Genomic DNA, 18,556 nt, shown 5'->3' on the forward strand with positions numbered 1-18,556 from the left:
GGAAGAGGCGACAGCAACTGACGCTGGACCAAGACTTTGGACCTCTGGCCGACTGCGGGACCGCCTGACGGCAGGATAACCCAAGTGTAATGACTGCAGCAGTGTGAACACTCGAACATCTACATTTATGGTAGGTACAAAACTGTACTTTCTTTCCCATCTATCTATTGAAAAGAGATGAATTTAAGGAGTGGGTAGTGGAAATTATTCAGGAGCTGTTACTGAAAATAAATACTGAAAATAAAAATTTCTTCTGAAAATATAGCTAGGGAGTGGGATAAAATTCAAGTGGAGTTTAAAAATAGGGTGGAATTAAAAGAAAGGTAAGTATGGTTAAGAAGTAACCAGAATTATTTAGAGGGACCAGCAAATGTTAAAAGTATTGCAGAATAGGGGGAATCTCTCAGAACAAGAGGAGGAGCAACTGCAGAATGCTGAACAGAAAATAAGGTATGGCCCCCCTGTGTGGAAACACTGGGGCAAGACGAGGACAGTGCAGATAGTATTTGCCTCAGCTTCCCTGGGATGATCTTGCAGGAAGTGCTAGGTGCTGTTGCTGAAGTTAGGGAGCTCCCTGTCTACCACGCTCCTCTCAATGCAACCATGACCCTCACCAGTGTAGGCAGTTTAGAAAGTGAATGACTAGTTCAGTCAGATGTTTGCATAAAGCCTTACAAGAATGCTGCTTTTCAGGGTTTAAGAATGGCCTGTTTGAATATAACTTAATTCATTTAACTAGTATTTCAGCACAATCGACCACAGTAAAAAAACATACAAGTTGCTAAAATGATTGCTGGTAGTGTCAAGCGCCTACAGTCACATCTGTTCATGTGAGTAATGTTACAAAAAGATGGAGAGCTCAATGGGTATTTACAGCTTCCTTTTACAAGAGATGATGATGTAGTGTAACTGATGCTGTTTGTATAATGAGGAAACATTGTTTTTAAAACTACACTGTCGCCCAGTTTTGGTACAGTGTGCAGATGAGCAAGTGTATAATTTTCTTATACAACTTTTTAGAATGTTAGCAAGGTTAACTTGATTTTTTATCTTTATCAGATGGATTTTGAGAAAAGCAAGGCTCAGCGAGAACAAGAAGAAAGGTTGATAATCAGTGCTTGGTACAACATGGTGAGTATTGCATCAGGCAGGTTTCCTTTTAATGCAACTATCAGGCACTCTCTCTGTCAGACCCTAATATAACATGGTAGGTATACTGTTACAGGCACAGTTGCTTTTGTTGACTTGTAACCTTCATGACATGGCTTTGTGCATCCATTGGGTAGTATTGGCATCTGTACATGGACAAGCGTGTTTACTTATATTTTTTTTTAGTTGGTCGTAGGAATCATCAGCTGAAACATAACTGGCATTGGCTGCATTAACTGTGCCTTTGGAGTGCTAGCCATGCAGTTTGTATGACTTAATGAGCCAACTTGGTTTCTGAAGCCCACACACAAGTGATGTATTGCGGATTAACTCAGTACTTGTCATACGTCTGTGATGTTATAGCAAATGACACTGTTGAATGGTCATGAGTCCTATTATTAGGGACTTGAGGGACTTGAGTTTTACTACAAAGCTGGCCACAGGTGGAAGCAGTCAGGCTGGATGAGATAGTTGCCTAGTGTGATTGTCCATGGGGTGTTGTGAGAAACTTGTTTATCAGTGTTGGTTTAAAGAAATTACAAAGTCTGAGTTTGTAGTGGTAAGTTTGTTACATTGGTCACCAAATTTATTTTATTTTTTATTTAACATTTGTTAACTGGGAAAGTCTGACTTGGAACAAACCAATTTTCAGTGGAGGCCCCCTTTGCAAATTGTGTAGGATTGGGCAGAAGTGATTAAAAGGCAAGGCGAGTGATTATATAGGCCATCTGTCAAGACTGCACTTGTGTCCCTCTGTGTTTTGGGTGCATTTCTTTTCACCTGTTTTCACTTACTTAGATTGTGCTTCACTTCCCTGCAGTAACTTATTCATAGGTGCAAACCCGACCTCTCCTTCTGCCCCTAACTGAACCCTACACATTACTTTATGAAAAAACCTTTCCATTGCATTACCACTGTGTAAAACATTTACACAAACTTCCTATACTTTAATGCACATGCACAACAGTAAAAGCTATCCCATTAACTAGCTTGTACTCTAACCCTAACCTCCCATTAACTAGCTCGTACTCTAACCCTAACCTCCCATTAACTAGCTCGTACTCTAACCCTAACCTCCCATTAACTAGCTCGTACTCTAACCCTAACCTCCCATTAATTAGCTCGTACTCTAACCCTAACCTCCCATTAACTAGCTCGTACTCTAACCCTAACCTCCCATTAACTAGCTCGTACTCTAACCCTAACCTCCCATTAACTAGCTCGTACTCTAACCCTAACCTCCCATTAACTAGCTCGTACTCTAACTCTAACCTCCCATTAACTAGCTCGTACTCTAACCCTAACCTCAAAACACATGCGCATACATTCCCTGCCCTACTGTCAAAACTTTTGATATTTTCCAAAGTTTAGGCATTAGTGCACCCAGTCACTTGCATAGGATTCACAGCAGTTATAAGGCTGTTTTAATGTAATGATGTACGCCTTGTCAGTATCCACCGTCAAGCTTTAACTTCTTTCTCAAGGATGTAGAGCATAATTAGTCACAGGGTAATTTGAGAGCACCCATTTAGTTGTCCAGGTTTAGTTTGAAGGAAGACTTCGAATCACATTATTTAACCTGCTGAGGAAGTTGATTGCAGAGTTGGGGGGAGGCAATATGTGATGAATCTCTCTCTCCATCACAGTCTATTTGCTAATGACGGTTCAAGTCTCTGGTTCTGGTATTAGCCAATCTATTTGACTTTCTGAGATGTAGGAGATCAAGGACCACTGAGTCTGTAATGGCATAGTAAGTGAGGTGCAGATCACCCCCAGGAGTCTTTAACAGAGTACAGGGACAGGGCTTTCAATCACTCTGTCCTACCATTACCCAAAGTACATCCCCTATATAAAGCAGAACAGTCCAATTCCCTCCCTTTGATAAACACGGCACTTGACAGAGTGCTGTTGATGAAAACTGACAGCAGTGCACTGTGCAAATAAAGTTATTTAACAAAGTGAATGCCGACCATGTAGACACCGGCACATGCATGCGTGTATACATACATACATTTGTATTTGTGTGTGAATGTGTGTGTGTGAATGTGATCCATTGTCAGTGTTCAGGCCTTTTCACAGTCAAAGAACACCATGTTGCTCGATACCTTCACAGAGTGAGGTGGTTCCTTCCACAGATATGTAATCGCTTGAGTAATGGAGGTGATTTCTTCCACAGATATGTAATCACTTGAGTAATGGAGGTGATTTCTTCCACAGATATGTAATAGCTTGAGTAATGGAGGTGATTTCTTCCACAGATATGCAATAGCTTGAGTAATGTAGCAATTCAATCTACCTGGCTTGTTCATTATGACGGTTTTATTCCTGTGTTTGTGCATCTTAGAAATTAGTATGTGTTTGAAGGTCAGAATCATAGGATCATGAGAGGTTACTAGGCTAATGGCCCTGAAGCCCTTACAAGCCTAGGCAAGAGTTTATCCCCAAAAAGAAACTTCAGTCAGCACCTGTCGCCCCTGTCAATGGGGACACAGTTGGAACTCCCTGGGACAAATTTATGGTTTCCTATCCACTCATAAAGGTTGTGCTTGAAGAGGGTCAGCGAGGTGCTCTGACGTGTATGGAAAGTCTATTCCAGAGATGGGGCAGCCTCTGGGAGACAAACCTCTCTCTCCAGCAGGTTTTGTTGATGTCTCATATTAGATTTAGGCCTGTCAAGCGGGTAATGCATGAGGAGACTTATGGATATGGAGCATCTCTAGTAGGGCAGAGTCCAAGATTGCCTTGTAGGCGAGAGACAGATCACCTCTGAGCAATCTGTACGATACCGATTAGAGTGATAGTGATTTGAGTCTGTCCACATAAGACAGGTGATGGAGGCCATGGATTCTCTCTGTGAGGTATTTCTGTGGCCTTTCCAGTTGGTGCAGGTGTTTGGAGAGGTGCATACTAAATGGGTCATCGTACTGAATTATATTTGCCTAATGAGGAGTACAGAGAGATAATCACCTCCTTTTTTCTGGATGCAATCTATTTACTTATGAGATCAACCAAGTAAAAGGCTTTTCTGACCACTGTCGCTACATGGGGGTCGAATGTGAGATTGTTGTCAACCTGAGTACTCTGGTCTCTCACCACAGGTTGTGTGCTTAGGAGGTTACCTTTGATGTAGTAATCAGTAGGGGCCATGTTTTTGTTTGTACCTTGGAGCTTTTCTCCCCGGGCCTCCGCTGAAAATGAACATGTGTCCAGTTGGACTATCCTGGTCAAAATGAAAAATAAATAAATTATACTTTTTTTGCATTTAACTTAAGGCCATGACTTTGGCACCAGTCATTTGTTGCTGTGAGACCCTCTTGTAGTATGTTAACATTATTTGGGAAGTCCGTTATAGTACTCGACTTAGTCGTGTGCATACCTGGTCAGTCGCAGGCCATTTGTCTTTGCCTGGACCTCTGAGAAGTAGATGCCAAACAGTAGGTGTCCCAGGACAGATACCTGGGGAACACCACTAGTGACAGGTCTGCTATTGGAGGTAGAGGCTCCTATTTTGACCTTGTGGGTCCTGTCTGTGAGCCAGCTGGCCATCCACCTGATGAGATACAGATTTATGCCAAGTTGCATTAGCTTTTTGGTGATGCCTGAGTGAGGGATTGTGTAAGTCCCTGGCCAAGTCAAGGTAAGTTCTCAAAGAAGTCAACCAGGTTCAACAAGCAAGATCTGCCCTTGACAAATCCGAACTGGCTGGGGTCAAGTGCTTGGAAATTACCTATGTCTTTGTTTGTATGATCCATAATAATACGCTCCTTGGCTTTACAGATCAGACTTGTCACGGTAATGGGGCGATAGTTTCTGGGGTCAGTAGTGGCACCACCTTTGTGCAAAGGGATGACAATGGCAGTTCTTCGCTCTGCTGGAATGAAGCCTGTACTTAGGCTGTGGTTGAATAGGGTGCTCAATGGTGACGCTAGTTCTTGCTGGAGAAGGTGCAGAATACAGCCTGGGATACTCTCAGGTCCCATGGAAGCTATGTTATTTGCCTTGGATAGGGCTTTTAACACTTGATCTGTGGAGATGTGAGGTGTTGGGCAAGTATTGGGAATGTCTAATGGGCCTTTGGGGGGGGCACAGGGGGGTAAAGTTTGCGCTGATCCTACCTGCTAGCAGGTTGGTTGTCAACAGGATCAATGTAAGTGATACCGTTAAGTACTAATTCAGAACAAACCTGGGCTTTACCATGGAGATTTCTGACATAAATGGAGAAGGCTTTGTGGATGTTCTTCATCTCACATTGCTGCAGTCCTTACATATGGGTAGTCCGCTGTCCTCGGTCGGCCCGAATACCAAAGTATTAGGCTGACGTCGGTCAAGGCGCTTAAAACTGACATCAGGACGTCAGGGTACAAAAGCGCATGACCGACGTCATTTCCTCAGTCTTTTTTGCCGCATGGTCTGATGCAGAAGCAGCGTTGCAAGTGCCGTTCGGCGTTCTGAAATTTTTCAATTGAGTTTCAGAGCGAATCCAAGTTGGCTAAGTACCCGTTGGGGATTATTTTGTTTTTCTTGCCTCAGTGTTTTACGGATGTCAGAAAAAGTGAATAACTGTATTTCTTGTGGGAAACAGATACCACATAGGGATTATCATTCTTTGTGTATTCCTTGTTTGGGGCCTGAGCACGGCGTTGTTGGTGTCGCTTTTGTGCTAGGTTCAATAAGCACTATTAGCGAAGGTTGGATTGTGCTAGGCTGGTCTTTAGGAAGCGGTGCAATTATAATATGCCGTCGGATTCTCCGGCCGCTTCTCGAAGCGCAAAGGCAAAACAGTTAAACCCAGGCAAGATGAGTCGTCCGTTCGGACGCCGGTTCTTTAGAGGCTTCAGTGGAACCGGTGGTTCCAGCCGGAGACTTCTCTGGAGTCTCAGGGGGAGACTTTGATTTTGCAGGAGGTGGTCTCTCAGGAGGCAGGTCAGGCTGAAGGGGCTTCCCAAGTTACTGTACTCCCCTCCCTTCCTAGGGTGGTTAGGCCTTCTCCTTCTGTTTCTAAGGCTTCTCCCAGAGGCAGGCCAGTTTCAGCTTCTGTTGGTGTCACTCCTAGTTCAGCAGGGTCTGTGCCTAAGAAGCACATGCTTAAAATGGCAGAAGATTTAATTACTCTGATTAGAGGTTCTATGCCCCCTCCTGATAAGAGGCCTAGGGTGGAGCCAGAGTTGGGAAGTTTTGAGCAGGCTTGGATATTTCAGAGTCTTCAGCTGAAGACTTGCAGGAGTATTCTCCTTATTCTGATTCTGATGCAGATGATTCCACTCCTTCTGCTTCTCCTCCAGAGGATTTTTCTTTTTCAGAGGCACTTCATTCTATGAGGGAACATTTTAAGTGGGAAGGTCAGGACTTCTCTGATTCTAGGAAAAGGCTTAGGGAGTTTTGCTGTTACCCCAGCATAGGCCCTTGGCTATACCCCCTGTTCTGGATGTTGTGGAAGATGTGTTTGCAGAGGCTTCACTTAATCCTGATTCTCTGCCTCCTGCTCCTGTTAAACCGGATAGGTATTACAGGGTGCCTGAGGCTCATAAATATCTTTATAAGAGTCCTAGGGCGGACCCAGAAACTATTAGTCAGGGACCTAAGGGTGTCAAGGCCTCTGTTGTAAAAATCCGGTTCCTCTAGATAAAGAAGCCAGAGCTTTGGATAGATGGGGAAAGAAGGTCTATACATCTTCTACCTTAGCTATGAGGGCTTTGAATTGCCAGTTTCATATGTTGAAATATCAAAACTTTCTTCTTTCTCAATTGAAGTCTAAGGTGGATGCTCTGGCGGAAGGCATTGAGTGTAAAGAGTTGCAAGATTTGGTGCATGTCTCTGAACAAGTGGGTAAGCATTCATTACAGTGTGGTTTTGATGCTGTGCAGGCCTCGTCTAGGGTGGCTGCCACTGGCTCAGTTCTTCGCAGGCACGCCTGGTTAAAGGATCAGAATTTATATGACCATGTTAAGACAAGGATTTTGAATGCTCCTTTGCAGTCTGATGTGTTGTTTGGTTCACCTGTGGAATCAGTCTTGACGAAAATGGAAGACAAGGCTAAGTCTATGCAGGCTGTTAAGGATTTTTTGCAAGTTCAGCCTCCAGTTTAGTAGGAATTGGCCTGCTAAGGGGTGGACGTATCCTTCTTATGATTCTCAGTCTAGGGGTAGATCTAGACGTGGTAGGGGCAGAGCTCAGAGTTCTTTCAGGCCTAGAACTGGGAGTTCACCTGCACAATCTTCGGGTGAGGGCAGGGGCCAGTCCTTTCGTAAACAGGCCCAATGACCTACTTTTTCAGCTGCCAGATCCTTCTTGCCTGGCAGCACCTTTGGGAGGAAGGTTAGCACTCTTCAAGGAAAATTGGATGTTGATTACCCAAGACAAATGGGTATTGGATATCATACACCAGGGTTACAAGTTTTATTTCCATACCTTGCCTCCTTTCAAAGGCATGCCGGACGTTCCTCCTCAGCAAAGACTAGAGGCTCGCAAGCAAATTTCTTTACTACTTCAAATAGGGGCCATACAATCGGTTCCTCTGCCAGAAGTGGGCCTAGGATTTATTCTCGCCTGTTTCTAGTACCAAAGAAAGGAAACACGTGGAGACCAATTTTGGATTTATCCATCCTCAACACATATCTGGACATTCCCAAGTTCAAAATGTTAGCGTTACAACAGCTTTTACCTCTGCTGGGCAAAGATCACTGGATGGTGACTCTGGATCTCAAAGAGGCTTACCTTCATGTTCCTATCAGGCCCAGTTGCAGGAAGTATCTGCGTTTTCGGGCTGGGACTTCACATTATCAGTTCTCTGCATTGCCCTTTGGCTTATCTACTGCGCCCAGAGTGTTCACGAAGGTTCTGGCTCCAGTGGTAGCTTTCTTCAGGCTAAGAGGAATACAGATCTATCCTTATTTGGACGATTGCCTGATACTGGCCCAAGAAAAGGGCGAACTTCTTCATCATTTACAGTATGTGATGGCAGTGCTAAGATGCCTGGGGTATTCTGTGAACGAAATAAAGTCCAGTCTAGTACCCTCTCAGGACATGTGCTTTCTGGGTGTGAGACTGAATACAGCATCCCAGATGGCCTTTTTGACCCCGGACAAACAAAAGAATCTTTCTCTTTACTTCCACCACTTGTCTCATCAGTCCAGGCTGACTGCAAGGACAGTCCTTCAAGCCTTGGGGTTCATGGCATCTTGTATTCTGGTACTTCCCAATGCCAAACTGCATATGAGGAAGCTACAATGGTATCTCAAGAATGTATGGACACAGCACTGCCAAGATTTGGACACTGTCATTCAAATAATACCTTGCATTCAAAAGGAATTTTTGTGGTGGGCTCAGGAATGTCACCTAAACAAGGGACTCTCTGTGACCCGGCCAGAGGCGAGTCAGATTTTAACGACAGATGCCTCAGACAAAGCTTGGGGAGCTCATCTAAATGGAAAATGGATACAAGACACGTGGCCTGCCAGACTTCAACATCTACATATCAACTTGAAGGAGATGTTAGCAGTCCAATTGCATTGATAGCTTTCAAGGATTTACTTCTTCCAGGGCAGGTGTTGATTCAAACAGACAACACAACTGTCATGTGGTACATCAACAAGCAAGGGGGAACGCATTCTTATCCTCTATGCAGACAAGCAATGATTTTGTGGGAGACTGCTCTCAGTTTACAGCTAAATCTTCAGGCAAGGTTTCTGCCAGGAGCACAGAACTCCTTAGCAGATGTGTTGAGCAGACAAATTATGGATCCCCACGAGTGGAAATTGGATCCTCATGTATTTCAGAGGTTGACAGTGTTATGGGGAACTCCAGACATAGATCTGTTCGCTTCTCCACTAAATTACCAGCTGCCAAAGTTTTGCACAAAAGGTTTCATCCCTCGGCTTGGAAAGTGGATGCTCTCTCATTCAATTGGAGCAATCTTCACGTGTATGCCTTTCCACCTCTGCCTCTCCTCCCAAAGGTACTGCTGAAGGTCAGACAGGACAAGCCAAACATGATTTTAATAGCTCCAGATTGGCCTCGACAGCACTGGTACCCATTACTGAGAAGTCTGGTACAGGAGCCTCCATGGCCTTTGCTTCGATTCCTCACCTGCTGTCTCAGGAGAACGGTCATTTACTCAATGTCAAACTTCATTCTCTACATCTGACAGCCTGGCATATTCTGGTTTAAACCCTGGAGGTCTCAGCTTCCACAACAAGTTTTGAATGTTATTTTGGAGGCCAGAAGGCCTAGTACAAGGAAAGTTCGAGATAAATGGAGGAGATTTTTATTTTGGAGTACAGCAAAGGACTTTGATGTTTCTAAACCTAATTTAAGTGTGGCGCTTCAATACCTTACTGAGTTATTGGACAAAGGTTTGTCCTTCTCCTCTATAAAGGTTCATGCTGCAGCAATCTCTGCTCACTATGACTGTGACCCACCATTATTTTCTCAGCCTTTGTTTAAGCAATTCCTTAGAGGGGCAAAGAATATAAGACCCCCGTAGAGCTCCTACTCCTGCTTGGGATCTCAATTTTGTGTTGGAGAAACTCACTCTACAACCTTTTGAGCCTGCAGCATCGGCAGAGTTGAAATATTTATCTTGGAAGACTGCTTTTTGTTGGCCATTACCTCTGCGAGAAGGGTTTCTGAATTACAGGCCCTTATGGCAGTTGAGCCTTTCTTAATTTTCCACAAGGATAGGGTGTCTTTGCGTACTAACCCTTCTTTTATGCCTAAAGTGGTTTCTAGTGTGGCTTTAAACCAAACTATTCATTTGCCTACTTTTTATGCAAACCCCAAAATAAAGGGGAAAAGATTTTGCACACTTTGGATATTCACAGACAGTTGCGATATTATTTGAGCAGAACTAAAGGAGTTCAGGCAGTCTCAGCAGTTGTTTGTTTCTTTTGCTTTGGGTTCTCAGGGCAAACCTGTTTCAAAACAAACTATTTCTAAGTGGATTGGTTTTTGTATTGCTTTCTGTTATTCCCATCATGGTAAGGAGATTCCAGATGGGATTAGGCCTCATTCCACTAGGGCTACTGCCACTTCTACAGCTTTTTTAAGATGCTTGGCTACTAAAGATATTTTGGAAGCAGCTACTTGGAGTTCAGTGCATACTTTCTCTAAGCATTACCACCTTCCACTTTACTCTAAATCTAGGGCTGGATTTGCAACTGCAATTTTACAAGGCATGTTGGCAGCTCCTAATGCTTTATAGTTTTGCCATCCTCCCTTACCTCTGCTTTGGGATTCTACCCATATGTAAGGACTGCAGCAATGTGAGATGAAGAACATAGTACAGTTTTGTACCTACCATAAATGTAGATGTTCGAAGATCCACATTGCTGCAGTCAACCCTCCCTCCTTCCCCTCTGTTGTTGAAGGTGGTGGTGTGGTTTGTGTTGTACATTTTGTAAATATGGTTAGTGCGGGTGGTTGGTTGTTTTGCTGGTTTTGGCTTTGGCCTGTCTTGTTAGGGCCTTCTGACATCTGGGACAAGAAAAGACTGAGGAAATGACGTCGGTCATGCGCTTTTGTACCCTGACGTCCTGATGTCAGTTTTAAGCGCCTTGACCGACGTCAGCCTAATACTTTGGTATTCGGGCCGACCGAGGACAGCGGACTACCCATATGTAAGGACTGCAGCAATGTGGAGCTTCGAACATCTACATTTATGGTAGGTACAAAACTGTACTTTTCTCTTTGTTTCAGGAGCTAATTTTGATTTATAATTGGCTTTGGAGGTTTTCACTAGTGATCTAATTTGCTTGTTGATGCTAAGGAGGGAGTTTTTCCAATTTGGAATTTGTTCCTTTTTACCCTTGGACGACAGTTTTTTTGTCCTTTTGTTGTAAAGCCTGTTGATACAGGATGTCCATCAGAAGACAGGTTTGTTTTTCCTTGAGGAACAGGTTTTAGCTCTGTTGGGTATAGCTGAGTCCATGCAGTTGTACCGGTGCTTGTATACTGCATTGGCATACTGTTCAGCATGGTTGTCTGCATCCTCTGAAGGGGGTGGTGATGTTCTTCGTGTTTCACTGTTGCAATCATTACATTTGGGTAATTTGCTGGCAGGTTGCCCTCAGTTGGCCTGAATAACAAAGTCTTGGGTCCTGCGTCGGTTGCGGTCTCCTCTTCCATGATGTCAGGTCGTCAGGGGTATAAAACATGCAGCCGATGTCATTTTATTCAGTCTTTCTTGCCACACTGTGCCTGAAGCAGAAGCAGTTTGCAAGTGCTGGTCGTCCGACTCGTGAAATTTTCACATTCGAGTTTCAGAACCGAAGTCTTCAAACTAAAGCCAAGTACCCTGTTGGGGAAACTGTTTCTTGCTGCTTACCGATGTCAGTAAAAGTTAATTGCATTACTTGTGTGAAGCAAATACCTCATAAGGATTTTCATTTGTACTGTATTCCTTGCCTAGGCCCAGATCACAACGTGCCTTGCTGTCGGTTTTGTGCTAGATTTAACCAACGCACTATTAAGCGTCTGTATATTTTTGCTTCTAAATATTTTGGTTCAAGATTTAATTATCCTGAAATGTTGTCTGATAGCAGTCCGACTACCGGAGTTCACAAAAAATGCAAAGAAAAAGAGAGAGACCGGCGAGGTCCAAAACAAACAAAAGCTTCTCCTAAGCCAGTCGCCGGTACTCAGTGAGGCGGTTTCGCAGCCCCTGATGCCTGCTACTTTTGAGTCGCAGGCCTCTACCGAGACCCATTCGGAGTCCGGTATGCTGCGAGATTCTGAGTATTGAACCCATGGATGTCTCTTCCCTTGGATGGGTCCGGAGCTGCTGAGCATGCACTGGCTTCCGAGGGTGTTTTCAGGCCTCAACATTTTTATATTAAACAGATGCCAGCCTCAAAAACAAGGTCAAAAACATCATCTATGTCTAAAAAACCGACGCATGAGCCATGTGCTCAGGCCCCTATGCCTAAAATACAGATGATCAAAATGGCTGAGGATTTCATTTCCTTGATCAGGGGTTCCCAACCCCCCCCCCTGCTAAGAGGCCTAGGCAAGGCACTGATTATGAATCTTCAGATCAGGTTTCCATTTCTTCTGACTCCTCTTCTGATCAGGAATTTTCTATTCCACCCTGTGAGGATTCTGATGCAGAGGAAATCCATCCCATCTGCATCTCCTTCTGAGGATTACTCTTTTGGAGAGACTTTGCATACTTTAAGGGAACATTTTCACTGGGAGAGTCAGGACTTCTCTGAATCAAAAAAGAGGCTTAGGGATTTCCTTCTTCTTCCTCAGCATAGGCCTTTGGCAATACCTCCTGTATTAGACATTGTTGATGTGTTTTCGGAATCAAGCATGGCTGCTGATTCCCTGCCTCTGGCTCCTAGTAAGCCAGACAGATATTACAGGGTTCCTGACTCCCACAAATTTCTATTCAAAAATCCTGCTGCTGATCCTGAGACTATTTCTCAGGGTTCCAAGGGTGTAAAGGCCTCTACAGCCAAAAATCCTACCCCCTCTGATAGAGATTTCAGGGCACTGGATAGATGGAGAAAGAAGGTTTATACGTCTGCAACCTTGGCAATCAGGGCCTTAAACTGCCAGTTTCATATGCTTAAATATCAACAGCATGTTATGGGCTTACTGAAACAGAAAATGATGTTGATTTTTGATTGTGGAAAATAGTTTCAAGAATTATTGCATTCAGCAGAACAGGTTGGAAAGCATACTTTGCAATGTGGTTTTGATTCCTTGGTGGCCACTTGTAGGGCCGCCGTTACTGGATCTGTGATTAGAAGGCATGCCTGGCTCAAGGAGCAAAATCTGCCTGATGTTAAAGCTAAATTGTTGGATGCCCCTTTGCAGCATGATACTCTGTTTGGTAATAAGGCAGAAGAGGTTTTAAAGAAAATGGAAGACAAAGCTAAATCTATCCTTTTCTTTCGGCTGTTCCCGTTAGGGGTCGCCACAGCGGATCTTCTGTTTCCATTTCTTCCTGTCCTCTGCATCATGCTCTTTCACACCAACCGCCTGCATGTCCTCTCTCACCACATCCATAAACCTTATCTTAGGCCTTCCTCTTTTCCTCTTACCTGGCAGCTCCATCTCCATCCTTAGCATCTGTTTCCCAAATACCCAGCATCCCTCAGCACATGTCCAAACCAACACAATATCGCCTCTCTTGCTTTGTCTCCGAACTGTCCAACCTGAGCTGACCCTCTAATATACTGATTCCTAATCCTGTCCATCGTAGTCACACCCAGTGCAAATCTTAACATCTTTAACTCTGCTAAATCCATGCAAACTGTAAAAGATTTCTTGCAAGTGCAGCCACCCAGGTTCAGTAGACACTGGCCTACTAAAATTTGGTCCATTCCAGTGTCCAACAGAGCCACTCAAGGCAAATCCAGGCATTCAAAAGGCTCCAGATACCAATCACATGGTTCTTACAGGTCAAAGTAATGGGGTGCCTCCACCTCCAAAACTGGAGGAAACAAAGCACAACCCTACAGTAAGCAGTCTCAATGACTTTCCTCTACCATCACCAAGCACTTACCTTTTGGCAGCCCCCATGGGGGGAAAACTAGCACTTCATGCTCAAAATTGGCAGTTAATTACCCAGGACAAGTGGGTATTAAACATAGTATCCCAGGGGTACAGATTTCATTTCCATACTTTGCTAATTCCAAACAGATGGCCGGATCTGCCACAAAACCAGTGGGCAGAGGCCCAGAAACAAGTCATGTCCCTCATGGATATGGGGGCTGTTCAAACGGTACCAGGAAAGGAAAAGGGAAGTCTCTGTGTTCACCAGTGGGAGTGGTTAACAGTGAACAGCCTGCCTGTCCCTGGAGGAGTGGTTACTACCTAGAAGCTGTAGTTTTATTGTCCATTTTGGGTCAATTCTAAACTCCTTGATCTGTCTCTTAAAACCCGGCTGCCTCATGGGTTTGGCATCTTTTCAGGCTTGCTAGTTGTTGCTGAAGCACCTACCAAGGGGAGAAAATGCTGAGAGAAGAAAAGGAGCCACTTTTGTGATTTAAGTATTTTCTTCTGATTTTTTAAGTTTTACTGTTTTGCCACCTACTTTTTGGCATTTTCCAGCTTGCTAAAGTTTATATCTGTAACAGTAACAGTACTTGGAACACATCTAGAGCCTGTTTACTGCAATTCCTGTGTTGCACTTAATTTAAAATCGTTTTTTTCTCTAAAAACTGCATTTTACCTGATTTTGGCCTAGCACTCAAGTGTGGGGTCATTTATTGCACTGTTGTGATTATTTTGCTGCTTGTGTATCTCTGCTACCTTTAAACTACAACAAAACAAAAAAAAAAAGTCTTGCTTTTTTCCCACTTTCTGAAAGTTAAGAAAGTTCAGTTACAGATTTGCTGTTCTGAACTGTTTGGAAGTTTCTGGAAGGCCAGTGCTTGCTTTGGGCTACAGGGAAGTCTCTGTGTTCACCAGTGGGAGTGGTTAACACTGAACAGCCTGCCTGTCCCTGGAGGAGTGGTTACTACCTAGAAGCTGTAGTTTTATTGGCCATTTTGGGTCAATTCTAAACTCCTTGATCTCTCTCTCTCTCTCTTAAAACCCTACAACTCTGTTTTTGCGCGGTTTTGCGCACTGAGCAGCGTCGGGCAGTGCCGCCTAAACAGGTTTAAACTATTCCAGGCTCCACAATGTCTGCTCTTCACTTTTTCCCTTAGAACTGTTCAAACTCTCAAAGTAATCACTCTTTTCTCTTTCTAAAGCCCTGCACTTGCTCAGCTCTTATGAAGAAACACTAACTAAAGCACTACACCCTCCTTGACTTCTCGTAAGTATTAGGCTCCCGATTGGTACTTCCTGATCAAGTGAAAAATCAGTTCCCTTCCCTAATCTGATCAGTAAAAAAACAGTTCCCTATACTAATCTGGTATGTCCAAGGGTCAGTTTCAAGGTTACTCTCCAGTCCAGCTGGTGAATCTGGGAATTTTGAGGCAATGTTACAATTTCCTTATGTACACAGACAACCCTCTCCTCCTTCCAACAAGCTCTAATACATGTGAGAGATGCAGTTACACAGCCAAACTGGAGACAGAGCTCTCTCAACCCAAGACTGGCACAGTCAGTCAGGAGGAAAAGGTAACCACCCACACCACAAATCCAGTCTCACACAGACCTATTCCATCTGCATACCCAACACATAAACACACAAAAACATACTCGGAGGCTCTAAATAAAAATCTGCCTAAACAGCAAAGACCTCCTAAGCAGATATCCCAGCAACAGCCACCCCTCAACAATACCCACATATCACATATCTCACAAAATCTAGTGTGCCTCACAGTCACAGCCCTTAAGGCCAAACAACACACCAAATACACTTGTTATAGGGGACTCTATTGTCCGGCACACTGACATCCCGCTCACCAGACTGAACAAGGAGAAGGTCACTGTAAGCTGCCTGTCGAGTGCCAGGATCCGCCACACAACGCAAGCACTCAGGTCACTCCAAAGCAAGTGCAAGTATGACTCCATCATTGTCCATGCTGGTGTGAATGACCTGAGACGTACCTCCCTGGACTACATGAAAAGAGACATAGAGGAGCTCTCTGACCATGTAGCCCAGGCTGGTATGACCCTGACCTTGAGTAGCATCTTGCCCTCACCAAGAATGATGCCACAGTATAAAGACAAAATGATCAGTTTCAGAAAATTGGCTAAAATATTGGTGTCGTTCAAAGGGGATCCAGTGTCTGTCAGCCTGGGATGACATGCTCGACAAGCCACGTTAGCCAGCTAGGGGCGGCTTGCACCTGTCACCCTTAGGCTTTCGTATACTGGCCAAGGCTCTTGCCACCCCCATAGTGCCTGTTTTAGGCAAGGCTCAAAGGACAAACCCACTTCCATAGACAACCCAAGGATAAAAAAAACTAAAGGTAATGCTACTCAGTGCCAGAAGTCTAAACCTCAAGATGCACGCACTCGAGGCTCTCCTCAGTATGGAGAAAATCGATGTCTGTGCAGTAACAGAAACCTGGTTCAAGGCTTCTGAGAGCACCCCAGCACTACCAGGTTATAACTCATGCCATGCGTTTCGGCCCCAAAACTTCGGACGAAGCACAAAGGAGGGGGAGTATCTATATTCATCAAAGATACCTACACCTCCAGGTTAGTGGCACTGCACGAAGCATCGGAAACCATCCATGTGCAACTAACAGCAGGCAAAACTGCCTTTCAGTTTGTAGCCTGCTACAGAACACCCTCCCTATTACAGGAACCCCACTTGGCATTCCTGAGAACACTGGAGAATATGAAGGTCTCTCCAAACACTATGTTACTGGATGACTTCAACTACCCAGACATTGACTGGGAAAACTACTCAAGCCCAAACACCCTCGCCCAACGGTTCTTTGAATTTATAAACTCTAACACGATGGAACAACTGGTCACCACTCCCACAAGAGGGAACAACATATTGGACCTGGTCATCACCAACATGGGGACTCTATGTTCCACACCAGAGGTAAACCCCTCATTGGTAAGATCAGACCATAAACAAATTTCCCTGGACATCCATATCCCGTCCCCACCCCCAGACAAGGAAATCACTGCAAAGAATTTCTCAAAAGCCAACTTTGCACTTCTCAAGACTGAGGTGGAATCCTTCAAAGCCCCTGGGCCAAAGGATAATACAGCCCAATCTGCAGAATCCTTTACAAATGCATTCTATGAGCACCTGCAGGAATGCATGGATCGTGCTATCCCAAATAAAACCAAGACTCACTCCTCCAAAACAGGAGACCGGTCTGGTGGACCCGGCCATAAATAAACTATGCAACAGAAGGAAGCACTCGACAAATCCCAAAAAAAAAAATTTTAACCAACCCCCTCCCTCCCCAAAAAAAAATTAACCTTTTCCCCCAAAAGGGAAAGCTTAAACGAATTCAAATGGATGGCATGAAGACTTTACTTCTGAAATGTCCAGCTGTAACCCTACCGAGTACCCCATCTGCTCAAGAGGGTGCCTACTAAGGACATTCTAGAAGCTGCTACATGGAGCTCCGTGCATACATTCTCCAAACACTACAATCTCCCTCTATACTCCAGATCCAGAGCAGGCTTTGCTTCGGCAGTCCTGCAGGGTTTGATTGCCACACCATCTTTTTCCTAGAGCATTCCTCCTCCCCCAGCTAAGCTATGGTATTCTACCCACATGTTATGACTGCAGTTGCATTCTTGAAGGACGTAGTACAGTTTTGTACCTACCATAAATGTAGATGTCCGATAGACATGCAACTGCAGTCGGATTTTCCCACCCTCCATACCCCTCTATGCCTAGGGTCCACTCCTATCCCTGTTTCTCTTAGCTGGGGATATCTGTTATGGTGTATTTGTTTTATTGCTTATTTACTTGTTTGGAATCCTGTTTTTGTCTTCCAATTTGATTACAGCCTTCCTTGGAGGGCACCTGGTATCTGGGGCAAGAAACACTGAAGAAAATGGCGTCGGCTGATGCTTATGTACTCCAGCCACTCTGACGTCGGAGAGAAATGCGACATCAGCCGACGTCGGACCCAGACTTTGGAATCCGGCCGACCGAGGGCTGCCTGAGGCAGGACAACCCACATGTTATGACTGCAGTTGCATGTCTATCGGACATTACATTTATGGTAGGTACAAAACTGTACTTTCGCAAGTGCTGGTCCAGTTCACAAGTGCTGGTCGGCCGACTCGTGAAATTTTCACATTCGAGTTTCAGAACCGAAGTCTTCAAACTAAAGCCAAGTACCCTGTTGGGGAAACTGTTTCTTGCTCCTTACCGATGTCAGTAAAAGTTAATAATTGCATTACTTGCGGGAAGCAAATACCTCATAAGGATTTTCATTTGTACTGTATTCCTTGCCTAGGCCCAGATCACAACGTGCCTTGCTGTCGGTTTTGTGCTAGATTTAACCAACGCACTATTAAGCGTCTGTATATTTTTGCTTCTAAATATTTTGGTTCAAGATTTAATTATCCTGAAATGTCGTCTGTTAGCAGTCCGACTGCCGGAGTTCACAAAAAATGCAAAGAAAAAGAGAGAGACCGTCGAGGTCCAAAACCAACAAAGCTTCTCCTAAGCCAGTCACCGGTACTCAGTGAGGCGCTTTCGCAGCCCATGATGCCCGCTACTTTTGAGTCGCAGGCCTCTACCGAGACCCATTCGGAGTCCAGTATGCTGCGAGATTCTGAGTATTGAACCCGTGGATGTCTCTTCCCTTGGATGGGTCCGGAGCCGCTGAGCATGCACTGGCTTCCGAGGGTGTTTTCAGGCCTCAACATTTTTATATTAAACAGACGCCAGCCTCAAAAACAAGGTCAAAAACATCATCTATGTCTAAAAACCGACGCATGAGCCACGTGCTCAGGCCCCTGTGCCTAAAATACAGATGATCAAAATGGCTGAGGATTTCATTTCCTTGATCGGGGG

General features: G+C 44.5%; 1 protein-coding gene across 1 annotated transcript in view; it reads left to right on the forward strand.

Moving 5' to 3' along the window:
• HOOK2 (hook microtubule tethering protein 2) overlaps positions 1–18,556 on the forward strand; it is a gene marked incomplete in the record, with an annotated part of 1,827,100 nt that overhangs the window by 1,764,259 nt on the left and 44,285 nt on the right. Inside the window, 1 exon segment of the mRNA XM_044084742.1 lies at positions 1,060–1,131. Coding sequence (XP_043940677.1) covers positions 1,060–1,131 — 72 coding nt within the window.

The sequence above is a fragment of the Protopterus annectens genome, chromosome 9.part0 (assembly GCF_019279795.1).
Source record: "Protopterus annectens isolate FY-2018-M chromosome 9.part0, PAN1.0, whole genome shotgun sequence".
Lineage (NCBI taxonomy): Eukaryota > Metazoa > Chordata > Ceratodontiformes > Protopteridae > Protopterus > Protopterus annectens.